Source organism: Salmo trutta, chromosome 38, assembly GCF_901001165.1.
Source record: "Salmo trutta chromosome 38, fSalTru1.1, whole genome shotgun sequence".
Classification (NCBI taxonomy): Eukaryota; Metazoa; Chordata; class Actinopteri; order Salmoniformes; family Salmonidae; genus Salmo; species Salmo trutta.
The window spans coordinates 33,529,492-33,553,126 of NC_042994.1; the positions used below are offsets into that span (position 1 = coordinate 33,529,492).

Consider the following 23,635-nt stretch of genomic DNA (forward strand, 5'->3'; position numbering starts at 1 on the left):
TTTGACAAGTAGCAATAAATCACTGATATCGATGAGGGGGGAAATCAGGTTGTACGTGCTGTTGAAACTAACACAACTAAAAAAAACACATGGAAATGGGAGATATATTTTACCTCACTGGTTAGAGGACAACCTGCAGAAGACAGTCTGCTACATTTTGGAGTGATGCATTTAAATGTAGGGGTCACTAAACAAAGGAACGCAACACTTATTTGTCATAACGATATCATGTTGAAATCAATTGTGCCGAGAGGAGGGAGATGAGGTTGCACGTCCTGGTAAAACTAACAGCTCAAAAAACACATGGAATCTGGGAATACTGTGTACATCCCTGGTTAGAGGACAATTTGTAGAAAACAGCTAGCTACATTTTGAAGTGTTGCATTTTGATTCAAGTGGGTCACCAACATGGTAAGTGTAACACAACTCTTTTTTTGTTAGTGACTTTTTGTTAAATCACATAAATAGTAACTCTTTCAATTCAGAGCCTGGATTTTCCCCCTGAGGCTAATATCCATAAAATGTTGAAATCAATAGAACAGGGGACAAACGTTTAGGGTTCTACGTTGTGACATTATTAAAATACTCCTACTACAATGTTAAAACATTCCACATTGTCACATTAATATCATGAAACAACTCCATGTATTTTCTGATATTTGATCAGAGATCTTTTATCAGATTATCTCTGGTCACAACTAAGAGGTTTCTCTCCTGTGTGTGTTCTCTTGTGTACAGTCAGACTGCTAGATTGACTAAAACTCTTCCCACATTGAACACAGCTATAAGGGTTCTCTCCTGTGTGTGTTCTCCGGTGTAGAGTCAGATTGCTAGATGAAACATGACTCTTCCCACATTGACCACAGCTATAAGGTTTATCTCCTGTTTGTGTTCTCTGGTGTAGAGTCAGATTGCTCGATGTAGCAAATCTCTTCCCACATTGATCACAGATATAAGGTTTCTCTCCTGTGTGTGTTCTCTGGTGCACTGTCAGAGCTCCAGATTGACCAAAACTCTTCCCACATTGAACACAGCTATAAGATTTCTCTCCTGTGTGTGTTCTCTGGTGTTGAGTCAGATGGCCAGATGTGGTAAAACTCTTCCCACATTGATGACAACTACAAGGTTTCTCTCCTGTGTGGATTCTCTGATGAATTTTAATGCCTGATGGGGAGGTGAATCTCTTCCCACAGTCAGAGCAGCAGTGAGTTCTCTTCCCTGTGGGTCTCTGCTGGTGTTTCTTGAGGTGTTCTAATGTGCAGAGACTCTTCTCTGCCTCGTCAGCATCATGATGTTGTTGAGGCTCCCCAGAGGATCCACGACTGTCCCGTATCTCTCCTGTGTGAACAACAAAGTCAGACAGATGGTTAAAGGCCCACAACAGCAGTAATCCACTGTAAAAGGTGATGCCAACAGCGTAGCCATGATGTTGTACAACAATTGACGTCTGTAATGAATGTTAAAATTATTTGACAACTGTCTTAAAATGAGCAAGAATAGTCATATTTAGTCTTGTTTTCACATTAGTAGTAACATCGATGATTGTAGGCTAGAAATAAATTATTAAAGTTGTTGAAACTCTAAGCAGTGTGCCAGACGACTTTCGCTCTCCAATATAGGCCCCTTTCTGTGTTTGCTAAAATTGCGGCACGAGGGCGATGCACATGCAATTTGATTGCAGAAACTCCTCCCTGCTAATGAGGAAACCACTAGTTATGGACCTAGTATATTTGGTAATGAGGAAACCACTAGTTATGGACCTAGTATATTTGGTAATGAGGAAACCACTAGTTATGGATGTAGTATATATGGTAATGAGGAAACCACTAGTTATGGATGTAGTATATCTGGTAATGAGGAAAACACTAGTTATGGATGTAGTATATCTGGTAATGAGGAAACCACTAGTTATGGATGTAGTATATCTGGTAATGAGGAAACCACTAGTTATGGATGTAGTATATCTGGTAATGAGGAAAACACTAGTTATGGATGTAGTATATCTGGTAATGAGGAAACCACTAGTTATGGATGTAGTATATCTGGTAATGAGGAAACCACTAGTTATGGATGTAGTATATCTGGTAATGAGGAAACCGCTAGTTATGGATGTAGTATATCTGGTAATGAGGAAACCGCTAGTTATGGATGTAGTATATCTGGTAATGAGGAAACCACTAGTTATGGATGTAGTATATCTGGTAATGAGGAAACCACTAGTTATGGATGTAGTATATCTGGTAATGAGGAAACCACTAGTTATGGATGTAGTATATCTGGTAATGAGGAAACCACTAGTTATGGATGTAGTATATCTGGTAATGAGGAAACCACTAGTTATGGATGTAGTATATCTGGTAATGAGGAAACCACTAGTTATGGATGTATTCTGAATGAAAGATCAGGATGCTACTCAAGGAAACATTCAGCTCTGTTGTCTATTCACTAATTCACCACAGTGGGGAAACTTACAGGCTGCCAGCAAAAACAGCCTCCATTTCCAGGTTGCTTATGAGTATATTTCACACTACTTTGGATTATAATTGTTAGGCTCATTTGAATGTCCTGCTTAATATAATATGTGTTGTCGCAAATCAACTGCTTTATACTTTTAAAAAAACACTTCAACCAGTAAAATGCTCTTTGACTAGCTTTGCTACCAGTCTGTCAATGAGCGTTTGTAAAATAAATGTACCCAAATTGGCCCATAACTTCACCTAACAATAACATAGACCTACTGTAGGACCCATAACTTCACCTAACAACAACATAGACCTACTGTAGGACCCATAACTTCACCTAACAATAACATAGACCTAGGACTATAAATCATTTAACATTATAGGTGAAACATGGAAACTAAAATGTCTTTGTCATGACATTTCATAACCTGATCACCAGATAATTTTGTGAATAATCCCACTAGGCTACTCTGTAATGTGTTGTCATTCTAAATGTCCTGAATAAAGGAAAATAGCTCTGTGTGTTGTACAATAGCCTTTCCATCAAGGAACAGTTCTCTACACATTATGAGCTAAGTATCTCTGTGTCCAAACAGACTAACGAGACCCTACTGTAAATCAAGCAGACAATAACACATTATAAACATCAATTTGTTAGGGATGTTGGATCCAACATGGAGCATGGCATAACTGTCTTTACCAGAGTAATGAATGAAGAAGCACTTTGGTTGTTGTTGCATGTCGTGATGTTTGTCATGTGACTGTCATTCAGAAAATGATTTCCTGGATCAGCTGATGATAGTTGAACATGTGACTGTAACTAAACAGCTACAGTATTATGTGTAATTATTGAAGAACCACATTAATGACAGTATCCATTTGGGTGTCAATAAAGTTAAGGTGACTCTCGGTTAGAACCATTGGATTTAGCAAACTCTGAAATGATTTAGTATTTCTGTGCCCATGAAAACTGTTTTCCCAGCGTAACATAAGGAGACACTAAATGTTACATAGTTAGAGAGCATTTCAGCGATCTGAATGCAAAAAACTGTCCTAACAGGACAATAACCTAAACCACAAGGCCAAATCTACACTGGAGGAGCTTACCAAAATGACATTGAATGTTCCTGAGTGGCCTAGTTACAGTTTGGACTTAAATCGTCTTGAAAGTCTATGGCAAGACTTGAAAATGGTTTGTGTCCCTGTTTTATTAGATAGTACTCACTGTATTTACTGGTGTTAATCAGATCAATGTCCCTGTTTTATTAGATAGTACTCACTGTATTTACTGGTGTTAATCAGATCAATGTCCCTGTTTTATTAGATAGTACTCACTGTATTTACTGGTGTTAATCAGATCAATGTCCCTGTTTTATTAGATAGTACTCACTGTATTTACTGGTGTTAATCAGATCAATGTCCCTGTTTTATTAGATAGTACTCACTGTATTTACTGGTGTTAATCAGATCAATGTCCCTGTTTTATAAGATAGTACTCACTGTATTTACTGGTGTTAATCAGATCAATGTCCCTGTTTTATAAGATAGTACTCACTGTATTTACTGGTGTTAATCAGATCAATGTCCCTGTTTTATAAGATAGTACTCACTGTATTTACTGGTGTTAATCAGATCAATGTCCCTGTTTTATTAGATAGTACTCACTGTATTTACTGGTGTTAATCAGATCAATGTCCCTGTTTTATTAGATAGTACTCACTGTATTTACTGGTGTTAATCAGATCAATGTCCCTGTTTTATTAGATAGTACTCACTGTATTTACTGGTGTTAATCAGATCAATGCCCCTGTTTTATTAGATAGTACTCACTGTATTTACTGGTGTTAATCAGATCAATGTCCCTGTTTTATTAGATAGTACTCACTGTATTTACTGGTGTTAATCAGATCAATGTCCCTGTTTTATTAGATAGTACTCACTGTATTTACTGGTGTTAATCAGATCAATGTCCCTGTTTTATTAGATAGTACTCACTGTATTTACTGGTGTTAATCAGATCAATGCCCCTGTTTTATTAGATAGTACTCACTGTATTTACTGGTGTTAATCAGATCAATGTCCCTGTTTTATTAGATAGTACTCACTGTATTTACTGGTGTTAATCAGATCAATGTCCCTGTTTTATTAGATAGTACTCACTGTATTTACTGGTGTTAATCAGATCAATGCCCCTGTTTTATTAGATAGTACTCACTGTATTTACTGGTGTTAATCAGATCAATGTCCCTGTTTTATTAGATAGTACTCACTGTATTTACTGGTGTTAATCAGATCAATGTCCCTGTTTTATTAGATAGTACTCACTGTATTTACTGGTGTTAATCAGATCAATGTCCCTGTTTTATTAGATAGTACTCACTGTATTTACTGGTGTTAATCAGATCAATGTCCCTGTTTTATTAGATAGTACTCACTGTATTTACTGGTGTTAATCAGATCAATGTCCCTGTTTTATTAGATAGTACTCACTGTATTTACTGGTGTTAATCAGATCAATGCCCCTGTTTTATTAGATAGTACTCACTGTATTTACTGGTGTTAATCAGATCAATGTCCCTGTTTTATTAGATAGTACTCACTGTATTTACTGGTGTTAATCAGATCAATGTCCCTGTTTTATTAGATAGTACTCACTGTATTTACTGGTGTTAATCAGATCTCCAGTCTTCTCTTCTTCGTCCTCCTCTAATGTGACTGTAATCTCCCCCTCTTCATCCTTCATTCCAAACACGTCTTCATCTTCTTTCACTTCATCCTCCTCCAAAAACGGCATCTTCCTCCTTTTCTTTCACAGTAACATCCTCCTCTTTCACTCTGAACGCGTCTTCCTCTTCTTTCTCTGTAACGTCTTTCTCTTCTTCTTTCACTGTAACAGCCTCACCCTCTACTTGTTTTTGTATTGAAACAGCCTCCTCTTCCTCCTCCTCTTTGACGAGACCCTCTTCCTCCGTCCAGCAGACCTCCTCTTCTTTAGCAGGAGGAGAGTAGCTTAGTGAACTCATGGTCGGGAATAATAGCTAGTTAGCATTAGCGACTAGACTAGTGCTAACTTAACCAGCCAGCTAGTTGACTTACAACGTAAATATTACATCAAATGGGGTAGCTAGGTGTTTCCATATAAGTACTACTTCTTGTTTTACTGTGACATCCTCCTCTTCCTTCTCCTCTTTCACGACAACGTTCAGCCCCAGAGCTTCTTTCTCCGTCCAGCAGATCTCCTCTTCTTTATCAGGAGGAGAGTAGCTTAGTAGCGCATGGTCGGGGATGTTAGCTAGCTAGGCTAATGCTAACTTAACCAGCCAGCTAGTTGACCTACAATGTAAATATGAAATTAAATGGGGTAGCTAGTTGTTTCCACATAAGTATGTTTAAATCATAGTAGAAAATAAACCACGAAATTGTCTAAAGAGCTTGAATGTTCAGACTTTGTTGGCTAGCGAGCGACCGAGGTGGCTGCAGTTGTTGAAGAAGCGTTCCGTCCACTAGATTATACGTCACACTAGAAACATCGCCTGAAAGACACATATCGCCATCTGCTGTCTGGGGGGAGGAAACGCAGTTGAGGAGGGAAAACTATTTTCTTCTTCATTGAATTATATTATAAAGCAGTTTAGGGAAACGTTTTTTTCCTCTCCATTAAATATGAATATTATATCAACACGTATAAAGAGCAACAAGTGTTGTTTGATTAGTTCAGATTTTTTGTGAGAATTTAAAACAAACTCTACATCTACTCCACATCTGTATTTCTGATTCAGTCAAATAACTAGATATCAAAATAAGCACCTAGTTATTGATACCCTTGATAAAGATGAGCAAAAATTACTGTATGAAATAAATAAATAAACTTTACCCACTACCAGGATATTTTAGCCCAAAACCTGGTTACCTCTCTGCTAGGAGGCTGAAACTTGGCTATAAGTGGATCTTCCAGCAAGACACATCAACATCCATGAAGAAATGGTTAATTGGGTACAAAATCAACATTTTCAATGGCCATCTCAGTCTTTGGACTTGAACTCCATTGAAATCCTGTGGTTTGAATTGAACAGGGCAGTCCACAAGACTGCCCTGTTCAAGGACCTGGAGAGATTATGTATGGAGGATTGGTCTAAGATCCCTTCCAATGTGTTCTCTAATCTCAAAACATTTCAGTGTCGTTATCCTCCCAAGGGGAGGGTGTTGGAGTATTGAAAACAAGGGTGGCAACAATTCAGACCCCTACCTTTTGAGAATTACATGTTAAACTAAATCTCTTTCTCTGAGCAATTGTATTAGTATAAAATATAACTTCCCCCCAAATTTCTTTTTTATACAATATAGATCAGTATTTTAATTCTTGATTTTATAGAGTCGTTTTTGCTCATCTTTATCAAGGGGGTCAACAATTTTGTCCCCCACTGACCTCCATACTGCTGCTACATGGTGTAACAATACATCATGTAGATGTATATAATGAACAGACTAGCTCTATACTGCTCCTACATGATGTAACAATACATCATGTAGATGTATATAATGAACAGACTAGGTCTATACTTCTCCTACATGGTGTAACAATACATCATGTAGATGTATATAATGAACAGACTAGGTCTATACTGCTCCTACATGGTGTAACGATACATCATGTAGATGTATATAATGAACAGACTAGGTCTATACTGCTGCTACATGGTGTAACAATACATCATGTAGATGTATACAATGAACAGACTAGGTCTATACTGCTGCTACATGGTGTAACAATACATCATGTAGATGTATATAATGAACAGACTAGGTCTATACTGCTCCTACATGATGTAACAATACATCATGTAGATGTATATAATGAACAGACTAGGTCTATACTGCTCCTACATGGTGTAACAATACATCATGTAGATGTATATAATGAACAGACTAGGTCTATACTGCTCCTACATGGTGTAACAATACATCATGTAGATGTATATAATGAACAGACTTGGTCTATACTGCTCCTACATGGTGTAACAATACATCATGTAGATGTATATAATGAACAGACTAGGTCTATACTGCTCCTACATGGTGTAACAATACATCATATAGATGTATATAATGAACAGACTAGGTCTATACTGCTGCTACATGGTGTAACAATACATCATGTAGATGTATATAATGAACAGACTAGGTCTATACTGCTGCTACATGGTGTAACAATACATCATGTAGATGTATATAATGAACAGACTAGGTCTATACTGCTCCTACATGGTGTAACAATACATCATGTAGATGTATATAATGAACAGACTAGGTCTATACTGCTCCTACGTGGTGTAACAATACATCATGTAGATGTATATAATGAACAGACTAGGTCTATACTGCTGCTACATGGTGTAACAATACATCATGTAGATGTATATAATGAACAGACTAGGTCTATACTGCTCCTACATGGTGTAATAATACATCATGTAGATGTATATAATGACCAGACTAGGTCTATACTGCTCCTACATGGTGTAACAATACATCATGTAGATGTATATAATGAACAGACTAGGTCTATACTGCTCCTACGTGGTGTAACAATACATCATGTAGATGTATATAATGAACAGACTAGGTCTATACTGCTGCTACATGGTGTAACAATACATCATGTAGATGTATATAATGAACAGACTAGGTCTATACTGCTCCTACATGGTGTAACAATACATCATGTAGATGTATATAATGAACAGACTAGGTCTATACTGCTCCTACATGGTGTAACAATACATCATGTAGATGTATATAATGAACAGACTAGGTCTATACTGCTCCTACGTGGTGTAACAATACATCATGTAGATGTATATAATGAACAGACTAGGTCTATACTGCTGCTACATGGTGTAACAATACATCATGTAGATGTATATAATGAACAGACTAGGTCTATACTGCTCCTACATGGTGTAACAATACATCATGTAGATGTATATAATGAACAGACTAGGTCTATACTGCTCCTACATGGTGTAACAATACATCATGTAGATGTATATAATGAACAGACTAGGTCTATACTGCTCCTACGTGGTGTAACAATACATCATGTAGATGTATATAATGAACAGACTAGGTCTATACTGCTCCTACATGGTGTAATAATACACCACTACCGTTCAAAAGTTTGGGGTCACTTAGAAATGTCCTTTTTTTTTTTTTTTTTAAAGAAAAGCACATTATTTGTAAACAGTGTTTTTGCATGCAGCAATTCAACCATGAAGGCCTGATTCACGCAGTCTCTGACTAAATCACAGACAGTGTCACCAGCAAAGCACCCCCACACCATCACATCTCCTCCATGTTTCACGGTGGGAACCGCACACGCGGAGATCATCCGTTCACATACTCTGCATCTCACAAAGACACGGCGGTTAGAATCAAAGATCTCAAATTTGGACTCATCAGACCAAAGGACAAATTTCCCTGGTCTAATGTCTATTTCTTATGTTTCTTGGCCCAAGAAAGTCTCTTCTTATTATTGGTGTCCTTTAGTAGTGGTTTCTTTGCAGCAATTCGACCATGAAGGCCTGATTCACGCAGTCTCCTCTGAACAGTTGATGTTGATATGTGTCTGTTACTTGAACTCTGAAGCATTTATTTGGGCTGCAATCTGAGGTGCAGTTAACTCTAAGGAACATATCTTCTGCAGCAGAGGTAACTCTGGGTCTTCATTTCCTGTGGCAATCCTCATGAGAGCCACCCATACCTTGTCACAACACAACTGATTGGCTCAAACGCATTAAGAAGGAAAGAAATTCCTCAAATTAACATTTCACTAGGCACACCTGTTAACTGAAATTAATTCCAGGTGACTACCTCATGAAACTGGTTGAGAGAATGCCAAGAGTGTGCAAAGCTGTCATCAAGGCAAGGAGTGACTGCTTTGAAATATCTCAAATATAAAATGTATTTTGAATTGTTTAACCCTTTTGTCACAAATAATGTCACGGTGTTGCAGGGAAGACCAAAATGCAGCAGAGTTGTGGATACTCATTCTTTTAATTCACAAAAACAAGAGTAAAGAGTAAAGCATCCACAGAAAAAAAAAAAAACGATACTCACGACACCAACAGTTTTGCAGGCTATACTAACGCAGTGCAAAAACAATTCCCCACAAACACACAGACAAACACACCCAAATAATATAGGACTTCCAATCAAAGGCAACACCACACAGCTGCCTCCAATTGGAAGTCCACCCCAATTAACTCTACATAGAAACACCCAACCTAGACAGAACATAGAAAACACAACTTCTTCTGCCACGCCCTGACCAAAATTATACACCTACTCCACCTGCTAGTCAGGACGTGACACCTTTTTTGGTTACTACATGATTCCATGTGTTATTTCATAGTTTTGATGTCTTCAATGTTATTCTACAATGTAGAAAATAGTCAAAATAAAGAAAAACCATTGAATGAGTAGATGTGTATAAACTTTTGACTGGTACTGTATGTAAATGTGATATTTCAGTTGTTGTTTTTGTTACATTTGCAAACATTTCTAAAAAACGGTTTTTGCTTTGTCATTATGGGGTATTGTGATGTTATTATGGGCTATTGTGATGTCGTTATGGGGTATTGTGAAGTCATTATGGGGTATTGTGTGTAGATGGATTAAATCAATGTTTTCCTCATAAATGTTTGAATAATGTAACAAAATGTGTAAAAAGTGAAGGGGTCTGAATACTTTCCGACAGCACTGTATATATTGGGGCAGTACTTAGTGACATCACTTCCTGAAACAGGAGTGCAAATATATAACATAGGTTCACAATATCAACATTCAATGTATCAAAATATATGACCAAGCTGGAAGTGTAAACACCAGCCCAGCCACAATCCTAGAGGTTCACTGATGATCAACCTCCTCCTTCACATCTGACTCCTGATGATCAACCTCCTCCTTCACATCTGACTCCTGATGATCAACCTCCTCCTTCACATCTGACTCCTGATGATCAACCTCCTCCTTCACATCAGACCAGCTATCTATTTATCACTGTAAAAAACAAACTCCAAATGTAGAACAGCCATGGAGGAGGGTGAAAGGATAGGGCAGGTACTTTTGTGTAGTTCCTGTCCCTAGAAGTGAGGACGGAGATAATAGAAACATAATATTCAGTGTGGTGTAATTTGACTATAATGAAGTCTGTTTCTTGTGAGGTTTTCTGTCCTCAGATAAAGAGCTCTATGAAAGCCAGTCTACATATGAAGAGGTCCCAATGAAGAGCAGTGGTTCTCAGTCCTGGGGACTCAAAGAGGGGCACATTTTGGTTTTTGCCTTCACACTGCACAGCTGATTCAAATGATCAACTCATTATCAAGCTTCAAGTGGTATTTATGTATTCATTTGTGATGCCATGCTTGATATGATCCTGTTATTGTCACATGCTACACATGTACATATGTGTGCCCATGCATCTATCAATCCAATGTTATCATGATTTGTTATCAGGGATATTATACTTTAGTAATCCACAATGACCTGGTGATGTAACAGTCTAATAATTACATTGTCTTCCATATTCCTACAGAGACCCTGTAACTGGAGATTCCTTCAAAACGATTCCCTAGACTACACTATGCACAACCACATTATTAAAGTGACTAGTGTTCCATTCCTTAAAGTGACCAATGATTTCAAGTCTGTATGTAGGCAGCAGCCTCTCTGTGTTAGTGATGCTATTTAACAGTCTGATGATCTTGAGATTGAAAAACAGCTTCTGTCTCTCGGTCTCAGCTTTGATGTACCTGTACTGACCTCGCCTTCTGGATGATAGCAGGCTGAACAGGCAGTGGCCCGGGTAATAATAAAGAACAAATGTGTGTGTCTGAGGGGAAATTAACTTTCATACAGCCAAAAGGGGTGAGAAATTACACCAATATCACCGATATCAGTGGACAATTTGCACTAATGGAACCTGTGTCCTGCGTAACTTCATGAGGATGGACACGAGGACCAGGAGGGGATCTGCAGCTCGCCGCCGTGTGCCAGAGGAGGAGTCTGCTGCTCTGCAGGATGTTTCAAGGATGGGGTCCAACAACGCAGCAAGAGAGGCAATCCGTGTGCAGGAGATCTTCTACTTCTTCAAAGAGGGTGCTGTTCCCTGGCAACACCATAGACTACACTATGCACAACCAAATGCTCTTTTAAGAGCCATTCACATTGCAATAAGAGTATTTTTCCATTTACTGAGCTATGTCAACTGCAGTTATTCAATTCCCAGTTTATCTCCCTTTGATTTCTACTTCTCATGTGAGGGTGCTGTGTAGGTAAGGGTGTGATGTCTGTGCAAAAACAAAACAGGCTATTTTAAATCACCCATATTGAAAAAATGTAGAACAATTAGACACCCTATAACCCACACCTACACACTCATGTATCAATCTGATTGATGGATTGTGTTGTGCAGTAAACAGGCTCAGGTGTATAACTGTGGCTCCTTCCACCTTCAAAGAATAGGCAAGAGGGCCAACCATGGAGAATAGTAAGACACTTCATTATTTCTATAACTACGCTATATTGTTTGTTCTTGTGTGTCCGTTCATGTTTTTCAGCATAAAGTAATCTGCAGCCACTTAGTGTGGCGTGGACACCAGGTGAGGCCACACAGATTCCTGTTGAACACTGTCGCTTTAACTACCTTATTTTCTCAATAACAGTCTCTCTCCTTCACTTCATCCCTCTCTCCCCTTCTCCCTAAATCCTCTAGGTTATATCAGCTGTGTCGGTGAACCCCTCCTGCATCTGAACTGGCTACATAGAGGGCACAGCATGATCAGAGGAGAGAGGTCACTTGGTCAGGTCAACAGGAAGTATTATTAAAGAGATGCTTTACATTGAAATACAGATAGAGATGCAGTAGTCCCAGAGTTAATGATCCCAGGTCAGTTTATATTATACAGGAAGTATTATTAAAGAGATGCTTTACATTGAAATACAGACAGAGATGCAGTAGTCCCGGAGTTAATGATCCCAGGTCAGTTTATATTATTCAGGAAGTATTATTAAAGAGATGCTTTACATTGAAATACAGATATAGATGCAGTAGTCCCAGAGTTAATGATCCCAGGTCAGTTTATATTATACAGGAAGTATTATTAAAGAGATGCTTTACATTGAAATACAGATATAGATGCAGTAGTCCCAGAGTTAATGATCCAAGGTCAGTTTTGTATTTCACCTCCTGATTGATGACTAACAATGTCAGAATAAAAAATAAAAACACAAGGTTTAAACATGCTCTCTCTCTCCATCTGTCTCTCGTCTGCAGATATGTTTTGATGTGAGAGGATGCCAACCCCCAGTCCCATCATCGCCACCTCACCTGCTTTTAAGAACCTTTGGGCCGACGAGAGACACTATTATGTAATTGTGATGAACTGAGAGAATATTTAGGTAGCACTGTGATTCATTAATCATGTGCTGCCTTCCCTGCTCTTATGTGCTTACCTCTTTCCCTTTCTGTCTTTTACACCTCTCTCACCACCTCCTCTTTCTTCCTCTGTTTTTATAATGCACAACAGATGTGCATTGAAGGACAGATTAAACTTGTATTTATAACACTTGGATAATGAGCTTTTCAATAAAGCGTTTCACATTCTCTACTGGTTGAAATGAAGTGTAATGTGATGAAATACTCCACCTATCCTGTGTTTATCAGATCAATGCAGATGAAGGGCATTAGATGTTGAGATGAACCAGTGTTAGAGTATTTACATGATGCATAGGAAGTGTAGTGTTAAGTTTTTAACATTATATTTCTGTATATATGAATTAACTAGTTAAATCCTGTTTCTAGTCTATTAGTTACAATGTGTAACCATTGATGTCCCAGGACCAAGATTGGTAAACACTGTTTAAGTGTATAATTGTAATCCATACATGCAGACACAGCGTCATTCAAAGACTGAAATTTGATACTCCTGGTATTGGATATGACTTAAAAATAATCTCAAAGACATTCGTACCTAAACTGCACCATTATTTGCCAAGGTAGAGTACATGATCAGTGAATATATTAAATGTACAGGCTACAATGTGGGGATCTCATGCATGGTAATAACTACATGTATATACGACTTGCATCCTTGGCACAACATGATATTATATTCTACTCAATCCATAGGCTTCATTGATGTCATTCAGGCTGTTTTGAAGTTGATACAACTGGCTATGATAGCTGAGGTTCATAGGTTCTGAACTAATATGTATACCAAACGTTTGGGTCCATACACAGATCGGCTAGATAGCTAGCTACACATCCATAGGCATACAGGTATTTGAATCATCCACTGCACAATATGCAAGAACATAGCTAGCTACGTTATTTCATCTATCTGCATGGCAAATATCAGCAAGGCAAGCTTACACAATTGTACATTCAATTTGCAGTAAATTCTTCAGCTAGCTAGATTCTATACATCCACTGTTTCACAAAACGACAGCCTGGTTTGCTGGTTGTTTCAGGAGTCCCTAAAACAACCAGATGTACAATTTCATACACATGTCACAACACCCATAAAGCTAGCCAGCTAGCTGGTTAATGTTAGCTAGACAGCTAGCTGGCTAATGTTAGCTAGATAGCTAGCTGGCTAATGTTATCTAGTCAGCTAGCTGGCTAATGTTAGCTAGTCAGCTAGCTGGCTAATGTTAGCTAGTCAGCTAGCTGGCTAATGTTAGCTAGTCAGCTAGCTGGTTAATGTTAGCTAGTCAGCTAGCTGGCTAATGTTAGCTAGACAGCTAGCTGGCTAATGTTATCTAGTCAGCTAGCTGGCTAATGTTAGCTAGTCAGCTAGCTGGCTAATGTTAGCTAGTCAGCTAGCTGGCTAATGTTAGCTAGTCAGCTAGCTGGCTAATGTTAGCTAGTCAGCTAGCTTGCTAAATCGCGATTTTCGTAAATGAACTTTATGATAAAAAAAATGCATAATCATTTGTCTCTACATTACCTAACATTCCTGTCAACTGTACATGTTTTTGCTTGATTCGTTATGACGTTCTGTGTAGGGGTACCCCTCTCTCCTAGTATTTCTGTCCACCATCTTTGATCCAGATCAGTTCTGTGTAGGGGTACCCCTCTCTCCTAGTATTTCTGTCCGCAATCTTTGATCCAGATCAGTTCTGTGTAGGGGTACCCCTCTCTCCTAGTATTTCTGTCCGCCATCTTTGATCCAGATCAGTTCTGTGTAGGGGTACCCCTCTCTCCTAGTATTTCTGTCCGCCATCTTTGATCCAGTTCAGTTCTGTGTAGGGGTACCCCTCTCTCCTAGTATTTCTGTCCGCCATCTTTGATCCAGTTCAGTTCTGTGTAGGGGTACCCCTCTCTCCTAGTATTTCTGTCCGCCATCTTTGATCCAGATCAGTTCTGTGTAGGGGTACCCCTCTCTCCTAGTATTTCTGTCCGCCATCTTTGATCCAGTTCAGTTCTGTGTAGGGGTACCCCTCTCTCCTAGTGTTTCTGTCCGCCATCTTTGATCCAGTTCAGTTCTGTGTAGGGGTACCCCTCTCTCCTAGAGTTTCTGTCTGCCATCTTTGATCCAGTTCAGTTCTGTGTAGGGGTACCCCTCTTTCCTAGTATTTCTGTCCTCCATCTTTGATCCTGTTCAGTTCTGTGTAGGGGTACCCCTCTCTCATAGTATTTCTGAAGAAAGTCTAACAGTTACTCGTGCAGCAGCAGCCTCCCCCGGTAAGAAGTTTAAGATGCGATGGTTGACGAAAAAAATAGATCACAGAAAAAATATATTGACTGATATTGATTTATTTGGGGGGGGGGGGGGGGGAACGAATATTTTAGGACCAGCGATGTCCCTTATTCCTACCCTTTAACTTTTTGTCTGACAAAATAAACATTTTACTCAACTGCGTTACCCACTCCAGTCAGCAGATGGCGGTCTGGGAATTTAACGCAATGCTGTTGGTGTGACGTATAATCTAGTGGACGGAACTCTTCTTTCAACAGTAGCAACAGTTAGTCGGACACCACGGTAGCTTGCTAGACAAAATTCACGAACCGATAAAGCTCTTTAGACGCGTTAGTGTATATTAGGCTCTGTGTTTTAAACCCACTTCTGTCGTCTAGTTAGTTATCCGATTTAATTTCATATTTACGGTGTTGTTGTTATTATTCAGCTAGCGGGCTGGTTAAGTTAGCATTAGCCTAGCTAGCTAACGTTCACAACCATGCGGTCACTGAGCTACTCTCCTGCTAAAGAAGAGAACATCACAGTAAAACAAGAAGTAGAGGGTGAGGCCATTACTGTGAAAGAAGAAAAAGACGCGTTCAGAGTGAAAGAGGAGGAGGATGTTACAGTTAAAGAAGAGGAGGATGCAGTTTATGGAGTGAAAGAGGAAGAGGGGGAGATGACTGTTACATTGATAAAGGAGGAGGAGGAAGAAGAGGAGGAAACTGGAAATCTGGGCCCGGTTTCCCAAACGCATCTTAAGGTGTCCAATGGTTCTAACGGTGAAATTAGCCATAAGATGGTTTTAAGAAACCGTTCCCTGATTAACACTAGTAAGTACTGTCTTAAAAACAGAGGCACAAACTCTGCAGTTGTTGAACTGATGTTTGGTGTTAAAGCGGAAATATGCAATAGCTACATCCATATTGTGACTTTTAAATTAATAATTTATAGCCATTGATTGTTGAAGAATATAACACATGCCTCATGAGCTTAGTTCAACTGTTGTACCCCATCAGAACCCCAAAAAAGCTTTTTTTTACTCCAATGTTTAGAAATGTAAACCAACACTGTATAGCCTCAACATGGTTAAAACTATAATGTTGATATCATGGATGGTCAGTCCTTGCATGCATAGGTCTGTCTATGAATTTGAAAGTAGTTACATTTCTCCAACCCCATAATCATCTTATAACCAAAACAGTGGTGGAATGACAGCTTTGTTATTGTTTGAACTGCAGATTGCTGGGTTGTGTGGGTTTATTCAACAGTAACAAAATGGCTGCCCAGAGGCTTGGTTTGGTAAACAGCTGAGGGATGGGGGAAGGAGGAGTGTAACCACTCAAATTTATTCATCCAGGATGTCATAATGATAGTTTAACCAGGTTTCTAGGCTATATAGTATATTCTAGAATTCATCCATGATGTCATAATGATAGTTTAACCAGGTTTCTAGGCTATATAGTATATTCTAGAATTCATCCATGATGTCATAATGATAGTTTAACCAGGTTTCTAGGATATATAGTATATTCTAGAATTCATCCATGATGTCATAATGATAGTTTAACCAGGTTTCTAGGCTATATAGTATATTCTAGAATTCATCCATGATGTCATAATGATAGTTTAACCAGGTTTCTAGGCTATATAGTATATTTTAGAATTCATCCATGATTTCATAATGATAGTTTAACCAGGTTTCTAGGCTATATAGTATATTCTAGAATTCATCCATGATGTCAAAATGATAGTTTAACCAGGTTTCTAGGCTATATAGTATATTCTAGAATTCATCTATGATGTCATAATGATAGTTTAACCAGGTTTCTAGGCTATATAGTATATTCTAGAATTCATCCATGATGTCATAATGATAGTTTAACCAGGTTTCTAGGATATATAGTATATTCTAGAATTCATCCATGATGTCATAATGATAGTTTAACCAGGTTTCTAGGCTATATAGTATATTCTAGAATTCATCCATGATGTCATAATGATAGTTTAACCAGGTTTCTAGGCTATATAGTATATTTTAGAATTCATCCATGATTTCATAATGATAGTTTAACCAGGTTTCTAGGCTGTATAGTATATTCTAGAATTCATCCATGATGTCATAATGATAGTTTAACCAGGTTTCTAGGCTATATAGTATATTCTAGAATTCATCTATGATGTCATAATGATAGTTTAACCAGGTTTCTAGGCTATATAGTATATTCTAGAATTCATCCATGATGTCATAATGATAGTTTAACCAGGTTTCTAGGATATATAGTATATTCTAGAATTCATCCATGATGTCATAATGATAGTTTAACCAGGTTTCTAGGCTATATAGTATATTCTAGAATTCATCCATGATGTCATAATGATAGTTTAACCAGGTTTCTAGGCTATATAGTATATTTTAGAATTCATCCATGATTTCATAATGATAGTTTAACCAGGTTTCTAGGCTATATAGTATATTCTAGAATTCATCCATGATGTCATAATGATAGTTTAACCAGGTTTCTAGGCTATATAGTATATTTTAGAATTCATCCATGATTTCATAATGATAGTTTAACCAGGTTTCTAGGCTATATAGTATATTCTAGAATTCATCCATGATGTCATAATGATAGTTTAACCAGGTTTCTAGGCTATATAGTATATTCTAGAATTCATCCATGATGTCATAATGATAGTTTAACCAGGTTTCTAGGCTATATAGTATATTCTAGAACTGCCAGTGTAGATTTCCTGTGGACGCAAATTATTAGAGCTGTTGATAAGTCATTGTATAATATTCAGCCAATTGTTTTTCATGCCATTACATTAAAGGCAAGACATACCTAGATTCAATTACATTCATGAATTGGTTTGAAACCTTTGTTTTAAACCCTTCTCAAAATTGGTGCCTTGCCGGATTTGTAAAAAATGGATTGTCAGGAAACTCTATTTTTTAAATGTATTTAAATGTAACCTTTATTTAACTAGGCAAGTCAGTTAAGAACAAATTCTTATTTACAATGACTGCCTACCCCGGACAACGCTGGGCCAATTGTGCGCCGCCCTATGGGACTCCAAATCACGGCCGGTTGTGATACAGCCTGGATTTGAACCAGGGTGTCTGTAGTGAAGCCTCAAGCACTGAGATGCAGTGTCCTCTGTGCCACTCGGGAGCCCCAAAATCATGTTCTAGTGCTGTCCCCAACTAAAATACATCTTGGTCAACCAAGAGTCATCTGTTCTTTCTACCAATCGCCCCATGTGTTTTTATACAATCAACTATATGTACTGAACTTGTCTGATGCTTTAAGCATGCTATTTGATTAAATAATTAAAACACACAAATGACTGGAGGGAGCCAGTCATCAACATAACCTGACCGGAGGGAGCCAGTCATCACTATAACCTGACCGGAGGGAGCCAGTCATCACTATAACCTGACCGGAGGGAGCCAGTCATCACTATAACCTAACTAGAGGGAGCCAGTCGTCACTATAACCTGACCAGAGGGAGCCAGTCATCAATATAACCTGACCGGAGGGAGCCAGTCGTCAAAATAACCTGACCGGAGGGAGCCAGTCGTCAACTTGACCTGACCGGAGGGAGCCAGTCGTCAACGTGACCTGACCGGAGGGAGCCAGTCGTCAACGTGACCTGACCGGAGGGAGCCAGTCGTCAACGTGACCTGACCGGAGGGAGCCAGTCGTCAACGTGACCTGACCGGAGGGAGCCAGTCGTCAACGTGACCTGACCGGAGGGAGCCAGTCGTCAACGTGACCTGACCGGTTCTGAAAGCCTTTAGCCGTACCCTCATCCTACTCCTCTGTTGATGTAGAGGTTATCCCAGGCCCTGTGTGTCCCCAGGCGCTCTCATTTGTTGACTTCTGTAACCGTAGAAGCCTTGGTTTCATGCATGTTAACATCAGAAGCCTCCTCCCTAAGTTTGTTTTACTCACTGCTTTAGCACACTCTGCCAACCTTGATGTCCTTGCCGTGTCTGAATCCTGGCTTTGGAAGGTCACCAAAAATTATGAAATTTCCATCCCCAAATACAGCATTTTCCATCAAAATGAGAGGAGTTGCAATCTACTGCAGAGATGGCCTGCGAAGTTCTATCATACTTTCCAGGTCTAAGCCCAAACAGTTTGAGCTTCTATTTTAAAAAATGAATCTCTCCAGTAATAAGTCTCTCACTGTTGCCGCCTGTTATAGACCCCCCTCAGCTCCCAGCTGTGCCCTGGACACCATATGTGAATTGATTGGCCCCCATCTATATTCAGAGTTCGTTCTGTTAGGTGACCTAAACTGGGATATGCTTAACCTCTCTAGGGGGCGTGGGACGCTACCGTCCCACATGTCAAACATCCAGTGAAATTGCAGAGCGCCAAATTCAAAAACAGAAATACTCATTATAAGAATTCATAAAACATACAAGTGTTATACATCGGTTTAAAGATTAACTTCTTGTTAATCAAACCACGGTGTCAGATTTCAAAAAGGCTTTACCGTGAAAGCATACCATGCGATTATCTGAGAACAGCGCCCAGCAGACAAATCATTACAAACAGTTACCAGCCAAGTAGAGGAGTTACACAAGTCAGAAATAGCGATAAAATGAATCACTTACTTTTGATGATCTTCATATCGTTGCACTCGCAAGACTCCCATTTACTCAATAAATGTTTGTTTTGTTCGATAAAGTCTGTCTTTATATCCAAAAACCTCAGTTTTGTTCATGCGTTTTGTTCAGTAATCCACAGGCTCAAAAGCAATCACAACAGCCAGACAAAAAGTATCAGTAAAGTTCGTAGAAACATGTCAAACGATGTTGATAATCAATCCTCAGGTTGTTTTTAGCCTAAATAATAGATAACATTTCAACCGGACAATAACGTCTTCAGTATAAAAGGTAAACAAGAAAGGCGCGCTGTCGATCTCGAGCATGAAAAATCTCTGGGACACTGAATGGTCTACTCATTCAGAGTGGTCTTACACTCTCATTTTTCAGAATACAAGCCTGAAACAATTTCTAAAGACTGTTGACATCTAGTGGAAGCCATAGGAAGTGCAATTTGAGACCTAAGTCAATGGAATCTGTATAGGCAGTCAATTGAAAACTACAACAACAAAAAATCCCACTACCTGGATGGAGTTTTCTCAGGTTTTCGCCTGTCATATCAGTTATGTTATACTCACAGACATTATTTTAACAGTTTTGGAAACTTTAGAGTGTTTTCTATCCAAATCTACCAAGTTTACTTTGGCACGCTTTTCATCCAAAGGTGAAAATAGTGCCCCCTACCCTAGTGAGGTTAACACCCCGGCTGTCCTACAATCCAAGCTAGATGCCCTCAATCTCACACAAATTATCAAGGAACCCACCAGGTACAACCCTAAATCTGTAAACATGGGCACCCTCATAGATATTATCCTGACCAACTTGCCCTCCAAATACACCTCTGCTGTTTTCAATCAGGATCTCAGCGATTACTGTCTCATTGCCTGCATCCGTTATGGGTTTGCGGTCAAACGACCACCCCTCATCACTGTCAAACGCTCCCTAAAACACTTCTGCTAGCAGGCCTTTCTAATCGACCTGGCCCGGGTATCCTGGAAGGATATTGACCTCATCCCGTCAGTAGGGGATGCCTGGTTGTTCTTTAATTGTAATTTCCTCACCACCTTAAATAAGCATGCCCCTTTCAAAAAATGTAGAACAAGAACAGATATAGCCCTTCGTTCACTCCAGACCTGACTGCCCTCGACCAGCACAAAAACATAGAATAGTCTCCGCAATATGCAACTTTCAGAGTCAGGAACCAATACACACAGTCAGTTAGGGAAGCAAAGGCTAGCATTTTCAAACAGAAATTTGCATCCTGTAGCTCTAACTCCCAAAAGTTTTGGGACACTGTAAAGTCCATGGAGGATAAGAGCACCTCTTCCCAGCTGCCCACTGCACTGAGGCTAGGAAACACTGTCACCACCGATAACGCCACGATAATCGAGAATTTCAATAAGCAATTCTCTACGGCTGGCCATGCTTTCCTCCTGGCTACCCCAACCCCAGCCAACAGCTCCCCGCAGCTACTTCCCCAAGCCTCCCCATCTTCTCCTTCACCCAACTCTAGATAGCTGATGTTCTGAAAGAGTTGCAAAACCTGGACCCGTACAAATCAGCTGGGCTAGACAATCTGGACCCTCTCTTTCTAAAATTATCCGCCGCCATTGTGGCAACCCCATTACTAGTCTGTTCAACCTCTCTTTCGTATTGTCCGAGATTCCCAAAGATTGGAACACTTCCGCGGTCATCCCCCTCTTCAAAGGGGGTGACACTCTAGACCCAAACTGTAACAGACCTATATCCATCCTGCCCTGCCGTTCTAAAGTCTTCGAAAGTCAAGTTAACCTCTCTAGGGCAAGTGGGACGAAATCGTCCCACCTACTCAACAGCCAGTGGAATCCCGTGGCGCGTTATTCAAATACCTTAGAAATGCTATTACTTCAATTTCTCAAACATATGACTATTTTACACCATTTTAAAGACAAGACTCTCGTTAATCTAACCACACTGTCCGATTTCAAAAAGGCTTTACAACGAAAGCAAAACATTAGATTATGTCAGCAGAGTACCCAGCCAGAAATAATCAGACACCCCTTTTTCAAGCTAGCATATAATGTCACATAAACCCAAACCACAGCTAAATGCAGCACTAACCTTTGATGATCTTCATCAGATGACAATCCTAGGACATTATGTTATACAATACATGCATGTTTTGTTCAATCAAGTTCATATTTATATCAAAAACCAGCTTTTTACATTAGCATGTGACGTTCAGAACTAGCATACCCACCGCAAACTTCCGGTGAATTTACTAAATTACTCACGATAAACGTTCACAAAAAACATAACAATTATTTTAAGAATTATAGATACAGAACTCCTTTATGCACTCGCTATGTCCGATTTTAAAATAGCTTTTCGGCAAAGGCACATTTTGCAATATTCTGTGTAGATAGCCCAGCCATCACGGCTAGCTCACCAAACTCCGATTTACTATTAGAAAAATGTGATTACCTTTGGTGTTCTTCGTCAGAAAGCACTCCCAGGACTTCTACTTCAATAACAAATGTTGGTTTGGTTCAAAATAATCCATAGTTCTGTTCAAATATCCTCTGTTTTGTTCGTGCGTTCAAGACACTATCCGAAGGGTAAATAAGGGTGACGCGCCCGACGTGTTTCGTGACAAAAAAATTCTAAATATTCCATTACCGTACTTCGAAGCATGTCAACCGCTGTTTAAAATCAATTTTTATGCCATTTTTCTCGTAAAAAAGCGATAATATTCCGACCGGGAAAACCTGTTTTAGTTCAAAGACAGAGAAAATAAAAACATGGGGTCGCCTCGTGCACGCGCCTCAGTCTCATGGTACTCTGATCGACCACTTACAAAATGCGCTAATGTTTTTCAGCCAGGGGCTGCAAAGACATCATTCAGCTTTTTCCCGCCTTCTGAGAGCCTATGGGAGCCGTAGGAAGTGTCACGTTACAGCAGAGATCCTCAGTTTTCAATGAAAAGAGTAAAGAAGAACAAGAAATGGTCAGAGAGGGCGCTTCCTGTAAGGAATCTTCTCAGGTTTTGGCCTGCCATATGAGTTCTGTTATACTCACAGACACCATTCAAACAGTTTTAGAAACTTTAGGGTGTTTTCTATCCAAAGCCAATAATTATATGCATATTCTAGTTTCTGGGCAGTAGTAATAACCAGATTAAATCGGTACGTTTTTTTATCCGGCCGTGCAAATACTGCCCCCCCTAGGGGGCAGTATTTGCACGGCCGGATAAAAAAACGTACCCAATTTAATCTGGTTACTACTCCTGCCCAGTACATACATACAGTATTTTTGATGGTTGATCGTTCCAAGATGGCTCAAAACATGTATAGCCTAGACTATTTTTCTGGGCATACCACGTCGTTTATTGCAAAGTGTGATTTCCCAGTAAAGTTATTTTTAAATCTGGCAAGGAGATGGCATTCAAGACATGTTAATCTATAAGTCTTTGAATGACAATATTACATTTTAACAATGTTTTCGAATAGTAATTTTGTAAATTGTAGCGCTAATAAACCGGAAGCATTTGAGGCAAAATATTTTCTGAACGTCATGCGCCGATGTAAAATGCTGTTTTTATATATAAATATGAACTTTATCGAACAAAAAATGCATGTGTTGTGTAACATGACGTCCTAGGAGTGTCATCTGATGAAGGTTGTCAAAGGTTAGTGCTGCATTTAGCTGTGTTTTGGGTATTTGTGATGCATGCTAGTTGCTTTGAAAATGGCTGTGTGATTATTTCTGTCTGGGTACTCTGCTGACATAATCTAATGTTTTGCTTTTGCTGTAAAGCCTTTTTGAAATCGGAC

The 23,635-nt window shown here is 39.1% G+C and overlaps 1 protein-coding gene across 1 annotated transcript in view; it reads right to left on the bottom strand.

The window, feature by feature from the left end:
* Positions 1 to 715: 715 nt before the first annotated feature.
* Positions 716 to 23,635, bottom strand: part of LOC115178616 (zinc finger protein 883) — a gene marked incomplete at its 3' end in the record, with an annotated part of 67,193 nt that continues 44,273 nt past the window's right edge. Inside the window, exon 6 of the mRNA XM_029739871.1 lies at positions 716 to 1,213. Coding sequence (XP_029595731.1) covers positions 716 to 1,213 — 498 coding nt within the window. The remainder of the gene's footprint in view (positions 1,214 to 23,635) is intronic.